At 41.0% G+C, this 15,132-nt stretch overlaps 1 protein-coding gene across 1 annotated transcript in view; it reads left to right on the top strand.

The window, feature by feature from the left end:
- PPP2R5E (protein phosphatase 2 regulatory subunit B'epsilon) overlaps positions 1-15,132 on the top strand; it is a 62,582-nt gene that overhangs the window by 29,329 nt on the left and 18,121 nt on the right. Inside the window, exon 2 of the mRNA XM_026053730.1 lies at positions 4,570-4,766. Coding sequence (XP_025909515.1) covers positions 4,570-4,766 — 197 coding nt within the window. The remainder of the gene's footprint in view (positions 1-4,569; positions 4,767-15,132) is intronic.

Below are 15,132 nucleotides of genomic sequence, written 5' to 3'. Positions count from 1 at the left end.
TGAGTTGGCTGAAGTTTTGAGCAGGATTTTGGTAGAGGTTCTCTTTGAGCATCTCAGAGAAGACCAAAAAAAAGGCTTTTTAATTCAGGTTTGCAAAATTCTGTCTGAATAAAAACTAAAATATTAGTTTCTTATAAATGGCAACTTCATAGTGGTCTGTGAGGACAGATAAGGAAATGGTGATTAATGCACAACTCTGCCTCCTTAGTCTGTGCAGGTAGGTCCTTCTTCCGTAGTTGATTGAATTTAACCTGGTGGCTTTGGAGTGGCAAAAAACTTCATCCATTCCCTATGGGCACCAGAAATTTCTTTGAGAAAACTTGTTTCCAGCAAGATTCCACCCAACCAGTCCTCCTTGCAGAAAGGCAGCACCAAACTGGGAACGTACACCCAAATAATGCTGACCCTCATCACGTGGTTCGTTAGATGGCTGCTGAGTATTCCAGATTTTCTTCCTTTCCATATGGCAGAATTAACATTACAAAGTGTCTATAAACTGGCCATGTTGAAGAAAGGAGGAAAAAAGATTTTCAGATCTTTGGATGGTGGAAATTTAGCAAAAACTGCCTTTTGATGTGCAACTTGAGTCCATTGCATCTGAAGTCTGCGATGCCAGTTTAGTCACTGTTTGGTCATCCAGGAGCAATTCTAATGCTCTGAGTAGCATGTTTGGTCCTCAGTTTGGTGTTCAGGGTGCTTATCTGCAATTTTGGGCAAGAAAACATGCACGTGGAGAGTGACCTGTTCTCTTTAAGTCATGCGGTGTTTGTCCGCTGTTAGAGAATATTGGGCTTGGAGAGCCCTTGATTTGACTCAGCAAGACATTGCTGGGTTTTGGGGTGTTTCTTTCTTTATTTGGGTTTTTCGTTTTGGTTAATTTAGGGCTTTGTAGAGACAAGGACATTTTACTTAAGTAGCAATATCATAATTCCAGCCTTAGAAAATATCTGGAAGATAATGAAATTGAAGCAGAATCGGGGAATTAAAACCTCATTAAATTGGTAGGGAAACAATATAAGAAACAATCTCCGTTGATGGGGAAGTGAGTAATACAGAGTTTTCTGGAAATTATAAGCAAGGTCTCAAACAAATGCAAGCAAAAAAGGAATGTTAATGTCTGTCCTTCCGTTTGGATGTACTATTTTGATTTTAGTACATGTTTATATTTTTCATGTTTAATCAAATACTGGCTATTTTTGCTAAAGAGCAAGATGATAATGCATTTTTTCTATGCGAAACTTTGTCTTCAAGTTAATTAATAGCAGTAATTTATATGCTGGATAGTTACTTTGACATTGTTTTAGTAAGCAAGTTGTTATTAATAAGTGCTCTGAAAGCGTGTATTTGGGTGAAGGGTAGAATGGGTGGGCATAGCATGTTTTTACTTAACATTTTGTTTATAATCTGCAACATTTGTTGTGCTTCATTCTAATTCTAGGCCTTTTTCCCCTTATGTCTGCAGTTGCATGACTTTTTCTTGCAGCTGTAGTGCTTATTTTCTGGATTTATCGCTACTTGCTCTCACTGATCCTTCCTTTGTATATTCTGTGCGTATCAAACTTTGTACTGGGTTTCCAGTGGGCAAAAGGAAACCTGACAATTAACGTGTAAAGCAGATCTTTCTTTTCTGAAAATGAGAAGAATTTCATCCAGGCAGAAGTCAGCTCTCCTTTAAATTCAGTTTTTAGTAATATATTCTCTCATGTGCTCTGTATAGAAATCCACATGTCACTTAATCATGCCATTGTGATTTTATTTGTATAGATTATTGAAATCTATGTATATATTGAGAATACTTATTACAACAGTTGCACGGCTCCCTCTTTTAACCAGGAGCAAGTACAATGGTAATATTGAGAGTTATTAAATTTTAGGGCCTAAATGTTGGGCTGCTTGTTAACGCAAGAGAAAAAGGGGGCAGAATTCACGGAAATTCCTGAGCATCCTTCTGCTGAGATCATGGTGATTAGCTGGTTTTCATCAGCTAATTGTGGACATCTGTAATGAGCTGGGCATCACTCGCTGTGCTAGGTCTGTACCTCTGTGAAAGAGGCGTTAAAGGAATAAGGAAAATACTCAGAATTGGTCTTTGTGGAAATATTGGCAACATGGAAAATGGCTTTTTTGGATATTTTTGCTGTCCTCTTCCCCTGCTGAGCGTATCCTGTCCCTGCGTCCCCACAAAAACTGTATCCTCTGAGACGCTTCCTGCTGGCAAGTAGGGAAAAACGACACCTCAGGTTTTACCCTATTCCCAAGAGACCTGCAATTCCCCACAACAATTAAAAATATTATTGCATGAAATTTCTTGCAAACATCACGCTGGAAAGCAGACCTGACCAGAGCAGTGTTTTGTTTTGTTCCTGATAAGACTAGCCTGGATTTCATCTCATATTCATTCGGTAGTTTCTCTTGAGAAGAATTTAATTACATTTTTTATTTCTCTCCCCACACCCTTAGCTTTCTAAGGGGGAAGGGGAGAAGCCTCAGGGTTTTATGAATTATTTTAATGCTTTAATTATTTTGTATTTGATGCTGATACAAGCTTAAAATGGGCCTAAACGTGAGGCCTTTTACTGTGGTGTAACTTGCTTTGAATTGAATCCCCGTGGATTTCCATGTGATTTTTGCCTGCATTTTTATTTGAACAAGCTTTGTGTAGTGTGTTCTTGGATGTGCTTACCTTGACAGCCAAAGTAAAAGCATTCAAGCTACAGAAAACTTCAACATTTAAATGGTATCAAGAAAAGCTATGATGTTATATAAGCGTAATTTTTTGTGTGCAGTTAGATGGTGAATTATGGATAGCGTGAGGAAGAGCGTACGTTCTAATTAAACATAATACTCTTCTTGAAAAGCAAACATTTGCACTTGCATCTCTTTTCCGTTTCGTATTTGCAGTATTTCTTTTGGAGGAAATTGCTAACTGCTTGTTCATTGATTGCTGATTCTGTAGCAYGGGATGCCGGTGAGTGGAAGAGAGGGCCTGGGATCTCCTGCAGGGCTTCAGACTGGTTAGTGCTGTGGACTGGACACTCCTAAGGGTGGCTTTTTCTTCCCTGGATGAGGGGAAATGACTCTGTCTTCCTTCTGGGCTTTGGGAAGAGCCATCCTCAATCCCTGCTCTTTTCCCAAAGGGAACTCGCCTCCTTCAGAGCTGTTCTTGCTGGAGCTCTACGTGGCCACGTTCCTTGCATCTTCTGAGCCACGGATGGATAAAGCCTCTGGGAATGTGGGATGGACAATTAAAAGGAATGTGGGATGGACAATTAAAAGGAATGTGATGTCGAGTGTCACCACCACCCCACTTCTTTCCTTGGTCGCAGCTGTTACAGAGTTCAGCCTAATGAATGTGAGATTAGTGCGGGCTGCCTGTATTGCCCATTCAACTTGCTCTTGGATCGTGTTCTTTGTGGAAGTGGTCGGATAACCCATTGAATCCCATAACTGTCACATTGCTGTAAGCAAAGGAAGGTTAAATATACACTTGTGCTTTACCATGTCAGATCAAAAAGCACATGGAATATTTATGTGTCCTGCGATCCGTATTTATTCATTTCGGTGATGGTGCAGTGTGGARAGTGGATGTGAAGTGTCTCGGGGTCCTCACATCTCCATCAGTACTTTGTAAAATTACGTTTTTATGCAGTGACCTTGTAGTATTTCACAGATCTTGCAGACATGAAATTAATAGCTCTTTGGAACATGGTTTTAGTTAAAACAGATTCAGGGTCTTTTATCCTTGAAACTACTGAAAATTCGTCAACTTCTGGTGTTTATCACATATTCCTAACTCAACAAACTCTGTGCCTTTTGTTGGCTTTTATCGTAACATGTACAAGTCTTAAGAAATACAAGAATTTAGAAAATAGAGCTAAAAACAAAAACAAGAAAAAAGGCAAGTAGTACCTTCTGTTTACTGTATTGGTCAAACACATAKTATTTTATGAGAAAATTTTATTATGAATATATATGTATGCAATGGAGCAGGTGATTGACATCATCTTTTAGAAAAATTACAGTTGATTTTATTACAGAAATAATCAATGTGGGGGTAAGCACCGAGGCTGCAAACTTGTTTGTGGAACTATAGTTTAAATGTATGTATTCCTATAGAGTCGTAAGTGATGCAGTATTTTTGGAAATATAAATTAATAAAGCTTGATATATGTGACAGTTCTTTCTTCCTTCTCCAGGGTATATGGTAACGAAGGCTCTTATCCTGGGTGGAAGCTGATGAATGTCAGCTCCCAGTGAAATTAGTGGTGTCTTCTAGAATCAAGACTTAAATGTGGTTGCATTTGTGTTCTTTACCTAAGCCTGGCCTTTTTGGGGAGAACCTTATTTTCTTAAGAACAGCTATTTRAGTCACTGTTGTGCCATGATAATCAAGATCTTATACAGTAAATAATATTAGATTCCTGCTGAGGGGTTCATTTGTTACTCTGAGCTGTGTTTTACGAATATTGTGTGAATGCTGATTTCCTTTGAAACCGATCTTCAAATGGAATTCCTGTTTATGTATAAAGAGATGCCAGACTCACAAAGCTCTCCTTTCTTCTTCCATAGACGTTCCATCTTCAGAGCAGCCTGAACTGTTCCTAAAGAAACTTCAACAGTGCTGTGTCATTTTTGACTTCATGGACACGCTTTCAGACCTTAAAATGAAAGAATACAAGCGCTCCACTCTTAATGAACTGGTGGACTACATTACAATAAGCAGAGGCTGTTTGACAGAGCAGACTTACCCTGAAGTAGTTAGAATGGTGAGTTTTCTTCTTTCTCATGGTCTCTCTAAATCCACTTGCAATTCCGATTATGCCTTGTGAGCCARATAGAAACCTGGAGTAGGTGAATTAAATGAGGCTTTGGGTTTGTATTTTCTGCTAGACATCACTTGGGAATAATTCTCCAAAGAGGAAAATATTAATTTTTATGTATACTTAATTAAAGTCAAATAGATGATGGATGTTGTAGTGCCAGAAATGTGTGAAAGGAAGCCCGGATTGTTTCTTCATAGAGAAAGCCAGCAGCCATAAAATTGATGATTTTTTTTTTAATTCCCCAATTCCCCCAAGCATAAATCAATGGAATAATTTTGAGATTTTTTTTTTTTTTGAATGTTATCCAGCCTTGTGAGGGTGTATTGAAGCTCTGTGAAGCTCTGAGTATGTAAAGTAACTATTTTAAAATAATAAATGGTAAAAATATTGCACAGGTGTGAAAAATGCAGGTGAAGAGTCAGAAAGATCAGTCAATAATAAGGCCATACCTTGTATTTATAAATTCTCATAGTGCTTTCAGTGTAAAAATGAAGCCAGCACCAGATGTTGTGTTGTGAAGAATATTCATTGCAAATGGCAAGAACTTGCAAGATTGCACTGCTGTAAAATGTTTATGCTACCATATGGTAGTGTAACCTGTTATCTGAATCAGTTAAGAGTTAAATATGTATTTGATAATGCTGTTTTTCAAGAGGTACTGTATGGTCACAGAACCCACCAACTACCTGCTGTACGAAACATGAATATTTTTCACTAGATTGCACTGCATTATATYCTTATTCTTATTTCTTTCTGACACACAGATACACGCTGTATTGCTTGTCTGTAATATTTAAAAAATAGCTGAAAATTGTGACAGACTAGTCAAGCAGCTAACAGGGGAGCAAAACAGAATTAAGGGTGCATGGAAAAAAAAATCTCGGTATGGCTTCTACCTGTGTATGCATCCTYATAAAGTCAATAATTATGTGCTCAGATTCTTCCCCTCTCTCCTTTTCCCACCATTTTCCCCCTCCCGTTCTGGACCAGTCTGAATGAACGACTCTTCCCTCTGGTGTTTATTTTTCCAGCACGGGGTCTGATGCAGGGATCACATGTTGGTTTTGAGCAACCTCCTGAACTGTTCTGCTCGTGCTGTGCTGAAGCATCGCCACATGAAGCATGTCCTGTGTAGCCAGGACATGTAACTTCATCAGAACTGGTTGCGGTGCTTTTAGTGTGCCAATATTCAGATTTACTCTCTCTTTGACTTTGTTTATAGCTGCTCGCTGTAGCAGTGTGGGTAGAATCAAGGCTCTGCTGATCGGTGCTGTCTTCAGCTGTCAGAAAATGAGCATCATTGGATCTGTGACTGCTCGGGGAGATTGATTTGAACCATGAATCATAACCCGCGAATCTCAGCATGAACTGTGAGGCACAAGCCTCTCTTGCTGCCATGTCCTACTCTCCCTGCAGCTCTGCGTGTTGAAGCACGAGAGTGTTTTTATCTTACGGAAACGAAGCATTGCCCAAGTTGTTTGAGTAGGGATAGTGGTGTAAATAATTCACTTAAGAGGTTTGTAACTGCAGCGTGGGGTAGTTGTTGGAAGTGAAAATGCAGTGTGAATTTTTCCGGTGGATTTCACAGGTATTTGCTAGTAGAGATTCAGAAATTTCTAGTTTCAGCCCYCTTCCCCTCTGATAGGAATGTGGCCCATCTTGCTCTCCCCTCTGTTGCCCTGGCTCTTTCATTGCATCAGTCCTCAACCCCACTTTCTCAGGCCTTATATTTGGGCTCCAAGCTACTCGCTGTGAAAGTACTTACGTTTTCACCTGCTTAAGTCCCTTAAGTGACCCAGGACTGTCAAGAGAAGCAACTGCAAGGCAAATCATGCCCTAAGTTATGGGTGTCATTGAAAAGGGCCTTGCTAGAGCTACTGTCCTGGCCAGACTTGCACAGATTCGGGTGATGTGCTGCTTTGATTCCTCTGCTAAATCTCAGTCCTCTTCTCAAAGTASAAGTGTTTTAGTCTTCTGCAAAGCGGGTGAGTTTTTTTACAAATGAAAAGGTGCATAAGTAGTCAGGGAAGTAGACACATTTTTTTCCTAAGGAATTTCTGGAGAAATGACCRATATGCTACTTTTTCATTTTTTAGCTTTCTAAGGAGCCGTAGCCTGCAACAGACACCTCAGTTTTGATGAGCCTGCAAGCTATTGAATAAATGCTTCATAAGAGAGAAGCTGGAGTGCTGTAATGGAGCATATTGCAGCCTGTGATGTTTTAATGTACCTGCTCTTGAGAAAACGCTGTGGTGGTTGTGTCCTATGTGCGCAGGATGCTTCGCTCTACTCGGGAATTCACGTGGGTGAAGCCATGGTTAATGCATGAGTGATTCCTGTCGCTCATCCCAGGGAATGTTAATGCAGTAGTTAGGCTGAGCTGCATCACCAGAGGCTTTGTGTGTTGCAGGTATTTAGTATTTTAGAGTTGACTATCGGGGAAAAGTGCTCTTTTTTCACCCTATTTTGTATTAAAAAAGCAAGATTTTTTTAATACCTTCGAGTGCAATTAATGCAGGAGGGAAAGGTAAAATTCTAAATATTATATATAATAAGCTTTCACTGCATGTTGCTTGCCCAGCAGAAAGCTTTTGTCTGCCTTGGGGACAGCAAGTCACTGGTGCTGGAGAGAAAATCTGCCATTAGGGTTGGTGCAGCTTGTTTTTTGCAAGAAGTCCCTGCTCTTGTTTAAAGCTGGCTCGGGCTTGGGCTCTTAAGCTGAGACTTTACACATTTGACTCCCTAAGCCCAAGACTGACTCTTGTGCAATTGCCACCGCTATCTGCTTTTGAGGATTTTCTTGGAGGTCCCCAGCTGTGTTCACAAATGACCTGTCAAATTGACAAGCCTGACCTGTCACCATACAGAAGAAAGCAGTATTTGTATTCTTACCAAATCAGTGCCTGCAAACACATTGTCAAGGGAGTGTTTCCTTTTTTTAAAGGCCAGTATCTTATAATTTATCCAAATAAAGCACAAATTCGCTCTGGCCCTTTGGAAAATCACTTCCTTCWTACATTTACCGCTCGCTTTTAATCCCAGGTTGGGACATAGACATCCAGGAATTAATATTTYCTCTGTGACTCTTGGGGCCGTTGCAGTTTGACGTAAGGAGGTACTGAATAGGGGAGGAAGTAGGGAGCTGTATTGCAGGCTGAGACGTCTATTCACAGCACAGACAAATACATGCTAGGTTAAACCTGAAATTTAAGAAATTGCAGATATTTTTAAGAAGAATTAATGGCTAAAGKGCATTCTTAATTATCTATATGTCAAAAGAAATAATATTGATAGAGCAGCCTTCTTTTTTGAAAAATTTTCTGAAGCGCATCTGTAGCAAACTTCGACCCCAATGAAGTTCATCTTTACTGGTACTAGGAGAAGGTTGCCTATAAAATTCTTTAGAAATCCTGAGATTTTTAAAATATGTTGTAGTGTTATAATATAAATAAAAAGCAGTCATTGGGGTAACTAGAATAGCTTGGCTCCCACGTCTTTTTACTAGTCCTCAGCCTAAACTTGTGCCCTTAACTCCTCAGTCCCTTTTCCTAATATTATGCAGCTCTGTCTTGTGTCACTTGGTTATTTGTCAGGAYATTTGCTTCTTTCAGACCACTCTCTTTAGCTTGATATGCACATAAATGTGTGGCACGTTATTGGTTATCTAAAAAAAACCAAAATCGACTTTACTAATGGCCACCAAAGCCGGTATTATCAATATTATTTGCTGGGAAGAGTGGCTGGGATTAGTGTTAATGGACATGAGCTGGGCACATTTATTCCGGAGGGTTTTGCACAGTGCCCTTCCCTGCAGTTTGGATGTGCTGTTTAGAAGGGCATGTGATACCCTTTGGAATTAGGCTGGTCAGGGAAGAAAGGCCCTTGCTGATTAATACACACTCTGCTTAGGAGGACATGCCTGTAATAGGACTTTATGAGCAAATAATTGGACCTTTAATCTAAAATTTGCTATTGTCTGAGCAAAATGTGGATGCTTAAACTAATGATGCTGATTTTGCTGGTAGATTAAGCGCTGGTAGTTGAACGAAATAAATGTTTGCTGTTAACTGCAGTACCCTACAGGGTATGTGTGTAGTGGAGCTTTTGGCGTTTTCTGGGGATTAAGACATAGATGGAGGAAACTGATTTCTTTTAAATAGAAGATCAAACGGATGAGGATGTGGAAAATCAGCAGGCTGTTCAACTGAAAAGCCTGGGTGAATTTCTTTCTGGTGAGCATCATTCTAGCTCCCCTCCGTGCCCCATCAGATACTGTAAATCTAACCCCAGATGTTGGGTTTATTCCACATCCAAGGGCAGTTGCCAGCTCACAAGAGATTGCTAATGAAATGTTTTTGAAATACACCTTTTAGAGTGGAATATTACTTAGCTTTTCTCTATTTTAAGTGCAGAAATGTCCGTAGCTTCCTATACTCCTCTTTTTCCATAATGAAAAGTCAAGTAAAATAAAGCTAGAATCTCCCTAGCCAAAACCAAACATCATATTAGATGTTTTGGGTCTCAGAAGCTGTGTGGAACAACGCAAGCAGGAAAAAAGTTTGGTATAAATGAATGCCCAAATAAACTTCCCAAATTACTTTTGGAAGATGAGGTTCAGATTTCTCTCTGACTCAAATCCAGAGAGATTTGTTCTCTTTTTACTGTAGGTTTGTCCAAGAAATAAAAGTTGAAATTTGGATTTTCTCAAAAAATAAAAAGTCAAAATTTGAATACAAACGATGGACCTATTAAACAGAATAAAAATGCCTTGTTTTATGAATTAACGATGGACCTATTAAACAGAAAAAAATGCCTTGTTTTAAGCCATGATTTTACGAAATATGTTACAGAACCTCTTTTAGACTGTATGTTGATTGTTAGATTTTATGGGCATTATGAATGCCATATTTTCTGTAKCTTTGCTCATGACTGAGTATGACAATGTACTTGCTAAATATTCATCCTATTGAGATTTTTCATTTGAAAATGTTGTTGGATAGACATTTTTCTGCAAGTCTACCCATATTCAGTCTTACCTATTTCTGTTCAAAGAAGAAAGTTGTTTATGTTCCTCTTGATTCAAATATGAGATTTGAGAATATAATACTGAATGTCATTGTAAGTAAAGTAAATAAAAACACACGCCCTTCTGAGAAATGACAATGGCGAAATGAGGAATTTAAATAATTTCAGGTAGCCTGTGAAATGTTACAAATYAATTTTAAAACTCAGCTTGAATTAAGGGAAACTGAGAAGACTGCTTTGAAACCCTCTGCAAGGCTGAAGTTGCCTKCTCCTTTGGCCTAAAAAAAATGGGCTTTAATGAGAAATCTCTGCGTAGCCAGCAAGCTGTCGAAGCGCATGGGCATAGGGTGAAGTTATTTCAAATTTTAAATTCCCTTCTCTGTTTTCCTTTGAGAGGGTCATTATATCTGTAGAAGCAGATGTGGACAGGAATCTAACTTCTTTAATCTCTTTTATGCAAAATTTCCAAATTCTCCCTGTAGATTCTCCAAATTATTGACATATTTTATATGCGTAGCTTGTATAAAACGCCGGTACTGATTAAGGTAGGAGGCTCAGGTGATCTGTGCTTCTCTTCAAAGAAACCTTTGCAGCAAGTTCCTCGTGCAGCAGTTATCTCTAAYAGTTTTTCCCGACACTCTATAGTTCCGTTTATCTATATCCCTTATTCCTCCTGCTGGTTAGAGGCCCCTCATTCATCAGACTTTATCTGCACAGCAGTGCAGGAGCTCAGCATAAAGCAAAGCAGCCCCCAGAATATTTGTGCTTTAGGAAGTGCTTGTTTCACTCATCTAAAATACTTTTTGAGAGGATTTTTTCTCTCTCCTCTTGCCCACTTTGGCCATATTATCTTCTTAAATACCTTTTTTCTAGCATAGGGCTAATGTATAGGCACAGAGTGAATCTTCAGACGGGGAGGAGGATGTTTTCTTCTTTTTCTAATTATTTTTATTTTTATTTTTATTTTTTTTTTGGTGTTTCATGTGAGAAAGAGCTTCTTCACTGTGGGGGTGCCAAGCCCTGGCACAGTTTGCCTGGGCGGGCTGTGGAGTCTCCTTCTCTGGAGATCTTCCCAACCTGTGCCCCGTGCTCTGGCTGTCCCTGCTGGAGCAGGGGGTTGGACTGGATGATCTCTAGAGGTCCCTTCCAACCTCAACCATCCTGTGGTTCTGTCATTCTGTGGAGGGCACTGCCACTGCCAAACTTGGAAGCCCCTGACAGAGAGCTAAATTTCTGCAGGTTATCCACTAAACTTATCGATGGCATGAAGGTCAAGGGAAGACCAAGAGGACTGTTTCCTTGTTTCCTGTGACCAGGATTTTTGACTGGGTTCCCAGTGCAACATATTTCATTGTCATGTAGCCGAGTTGAAGGTGATGCTACTGCGGGGGAAACAAGCCACGTAATATTAAACTCTGGAAGAGCAGACTTGGGCAAGCAGTGGTGCAGAGAAAGACTTGGACAGCGCGGATAACAGTCTTAGCCTGAGTGTCTGATAGAGTGCGCTGCTCCAGGAAGCTCATGCTGATARATGCAAAAGGCAGTATCCAGAAAAGGAAGGGAAGTGGCCTGGCTTTTTATCTGTACCACAAATACTTATGGGAGTGCATATTCCCACGTAGGTGGGAACTTRAAGCTTGCAAAAATAATTCCAGATTTAAAACAAAACAAATGAACAAAAAAACCCAAAACCCCCTCTGGGGTTTTATCTGGGTTTAAGAGCTGACTTCCATTTAGCAGCAAAGGGGTTGCAAGGTGTTGGGAGAGTGTGTGTGAATGTGTATATAAAAATTTGTATATACATGCAGAGTGCATATACATTTGTATATAAATATGTAGAAAGGGACCTTATAGATTAGGAAGAACTATTGGAAATTAGACAAGCTCAACCCTGAAGGGAGAAGCAGTGCCCTAGTCAAAGTGATAGTTAAACTTCAGGGCAGGGGAGATGGTGGAATCATTTATAATCTTTAAGATAAAATTAGTGGKTTTTTTTTTTTCTTGTCAGATGTACTTCAGCGACACTTCTGGGAGCAGAGTAATGGGATGGAGAGAGAGATTAGAGTTGAGTGACTGCAGCAGTCACTGCAGGCTCTAAAATATGTAAATCCATGATTAAAAAAAGGGCACGTGAAGATGCACTTGAAGTGCAAGTGCAGCGTCTGGCTTGCTTGGCAGTGCTGTCTCAGCTYTTAGAATGGCTCCACATACGTTCCAGTTCCTGAATGCTGTTAACCATATGTTGGGAAAATATGTAATGGTTGAAATACTGSGAAATATTGCATAGATTCAGTTTCACATAGCTGGGGAATTTCTCTGAGCATTCCCAGGTACTGGTAATGGAAGAACAGATACCTGTGACCTTCTTGTCCTGATTTGTTCAGACTTCAACTTCCCTGTGTCTCCAGTTGTGTTCAATCCAGGCTCCATGCAGGATAACTGGTACTGATTAAAGGCTTGCTTTGAGCAGTGTGGAAAAGGAGTGCTCAGCTGAAGTGGGATTGGCGAAACATTTTTGTGCAGATCTGTTCAGACTTGAGAGCTGGTTTCTTCCTTGTGGTCATTTCAGGGCAGTTTTCCCCCCACCTCACCTTTATTTATTTTATTTTTCTTCCTCCYTTTTCTTCCTTGTTTGTTTGTAAGGATTTCGCATCCATTATTGAGTATTGTTTTCTTGAAAATTCTCCTGAAAAGTTTTTGCCCTGCCTCTGGTTGGAGAAGTTGTACCCGGCTGCTCATTGTGACAACCCCACGTTGAGCACAGAAGCTTTGGGCATTTCCCCTTCAAACTAAATCATTTTGCCATTTCCCCCTTGATCTGGGGAGTTTTAGGTGGACAGATTTTACCCATTTGTTTAAGCAGGTTCTCGCACCCAGGTTTTCAAATCCTGCTTGGTAAGGAGACCACTGTTTCTGGTGGGGACGGCCAGATCCATCCGTAGTCATTTACCTTGGCTATGGGGAAGGGATCACCAGCTCTGCACCCAGCCTGGCAGGGAAGCCCTTCAGCTCCCTGGTCCAAGAGGCCAGAAACACCTRGGGGGTTGGCAGGCGCGTGGGCTGGGGGAGAGGTGGCAGCTTCCGTAGCGCCCGCTGCTTCCCGGCTCCAGGCTGCTGGAGCAGCCGCACGGCTGGGCACCGCTCACAGGGCACAAGGGGCTGCCTGTGGGACCCCTCGAGGTGCTTAGGAGCACCGGGGCACCCGGTTTCACTGAGCACCCTGCAAACTGCTGCCACCCAACGAGCACCTTTGGTGGCCATTGATGCCACTGGAATGACAGGCGTCGTTATTGTTATTTTTAATTATGATTATCTTGGGATGTCCCTAAAAGACAACCTGCTCTGTCTCTTCTCCAGAGAATAGCTGCATTTTAGCTCCGTATAATCTCTCTTCCTACAGAAAAGGAAAAGTGAAGAGAACAAACTGTGCCAGCAATGTACTTAAACTTGCTCTGCGTTTATTCCTCTACGTTTATGCAACAAGGTGCTTTTCTGTTCCTTGCAGTTGCCTCGAGACTGGCCTTTTCTTTGTGCATCTTCTTTTGAAATACTATTTCTCTTAGGAAATTAAGAATCAGGTGTCAGTGCTGGCACTTAACTATTTGTGGCTGCAGCCTGCACAAAACTTAATGTAAACCTTGGAGGAGTTTGTTTAGCTTCTTATTCTGAAAGCACCTACTTACCCTTTCAGGTTATTGGGTATTGGTTCTGGGAGTTTTAAAATATGAAAAAAACCAAAACTTTTTTTTTTATTATTTGGGAGTTTGGGAGCCCTCTGGGCTTTCTTCTTTCTATACAGCTCTAAGCTTCTTAAAACTGGTCCTGTTAAAGCTGGACGCTTTCCTCCTCTATCTGTTTTTAAGGTAAGTTAGTAGACAAGGAGAAGCTTGGAGATCTTTTGGAAAGGCAGTCTGGGTTGCATGTGCCTTCCTGGAACGAATGTTTAACTTACCCTGATGAAACCAGAAATGCCTTCTCATGGAAGGGTGTTTGAAAGAAGTGAATAAATAGAGGGGGGGAAAAAGCTGGAGAATTGGGAAAGACTCTTAGCAAGTGCTAGCATCACTTGGCAAGTATGCATTTAGGGCAAATAAAATTCAGTATCTGTTARCACATGCTGCTAAGCGCCCTGTCTATTAGGGTTGAAAACCAGGTTTACATACGCCGTGAAGGCTTCTCTGAAAGCAGTTCCACTGTAACTCTGTAGTGAAATGCACCCTCTTGTGGCAAGAGGAAAAATGTCCAAACAGAAACCCATCTGACTTGTTGTTTGCTGTTTTTCCCASGCTCACTGCTTTATCCTCATTTATTCTTCGTTGAGCTGCTGTTTTTGCCTTTCTCCTGTGCTCAGTGAGCCCTCCTCACAGGTGTACACACCACATGCACTTTCCTGCTGGTTTAGAGCAACACCTTATCTGAAATAAAATCCTAGATAAAGAAATAAAAGTGTTTAAGGCCACACTGACTTGCTTCATTGCTTCAATTTATCCAACCACTACAAACCACTCTCCACTATGAAGAAAGCCATAGGGGTCATAGGTAGACTGGGTTAGGAAATAACACCCTGCACTTCCCACCTGTGTGATTAACMAGCTCGGAGCTGGGTTAAGCGCAGCAGCAGAGGGCAAGGAAGGCACAGCATCACCCTCAAAGTGCACAAAAAGCCCCGCAGAGGCTTTGCAGTTCATGAGATTTGCTGCACAAGAAGCTGCTCGCTCCCTTCAGCAGGGTAATGACCCCGGGGAAGCCCTTCAGCTCTGCCTTCCCTGACAGCACCGGCCTCCCYGGGCCATGCAGTCTCCACAAAGCGCCTCAAAACAAGATTAAGYAAAGCCAACTTACTGCAAAATAAAATATAGGATAAGCAACAAGTGAATATTATGGTATACTTTCATTTAGTACCAAATCTTGTAGTTGGCGTGAAGTGTCCGGGCGCATACTCCTGCTGAAAAGTGACACTCCTGCTGATAGATGAGACCCTAAGCAGGTGCCATTAGTGTTTTCCCTGGGCAGAGGAAAACAACTGGTACCTGCAAACGCTTGTAGTGTTTACATGTTTGTGGCATTTCTCATATCTCCAAAGTGGCCTGTAGACCTAATGATGGCCCTTGAGACCCAGAGATACTGGTGAGCTCATCTCAGAAGTGCTAGAGAAAAACAATGGCAGTGGCCTGTGTTGGGACATCACTATAAAAGAAACATAAAGGCCTGGAGAAGGAAAGTCAAGGCAGGCAGCAGGTTTGATAAGGTGATAGGTCTTCAGATTTCTTGATAGGTCTTCAGA

This window comes from Nothoprocta perdicaria, unplaced genomic scaffold, assembly GCF_003342845.1.
Source record: "Nothoprocta perdicaria isolate Ctin4 unplaced genomic scaffold, notPer1 scaffold_118, whole genome shotgun sequence".
NCBI classification, from domain to species: Eukaryota; Metazoa; Chordata; class Aves; order Tinamiformes; family Tinamidae; genus Nothoprocta; species Nothoprocta perdicaria.
Note: the sequence above shows the minus strand (reverse complement) of the source record. Positions and strands in the feature narration are given on the sequence as shown.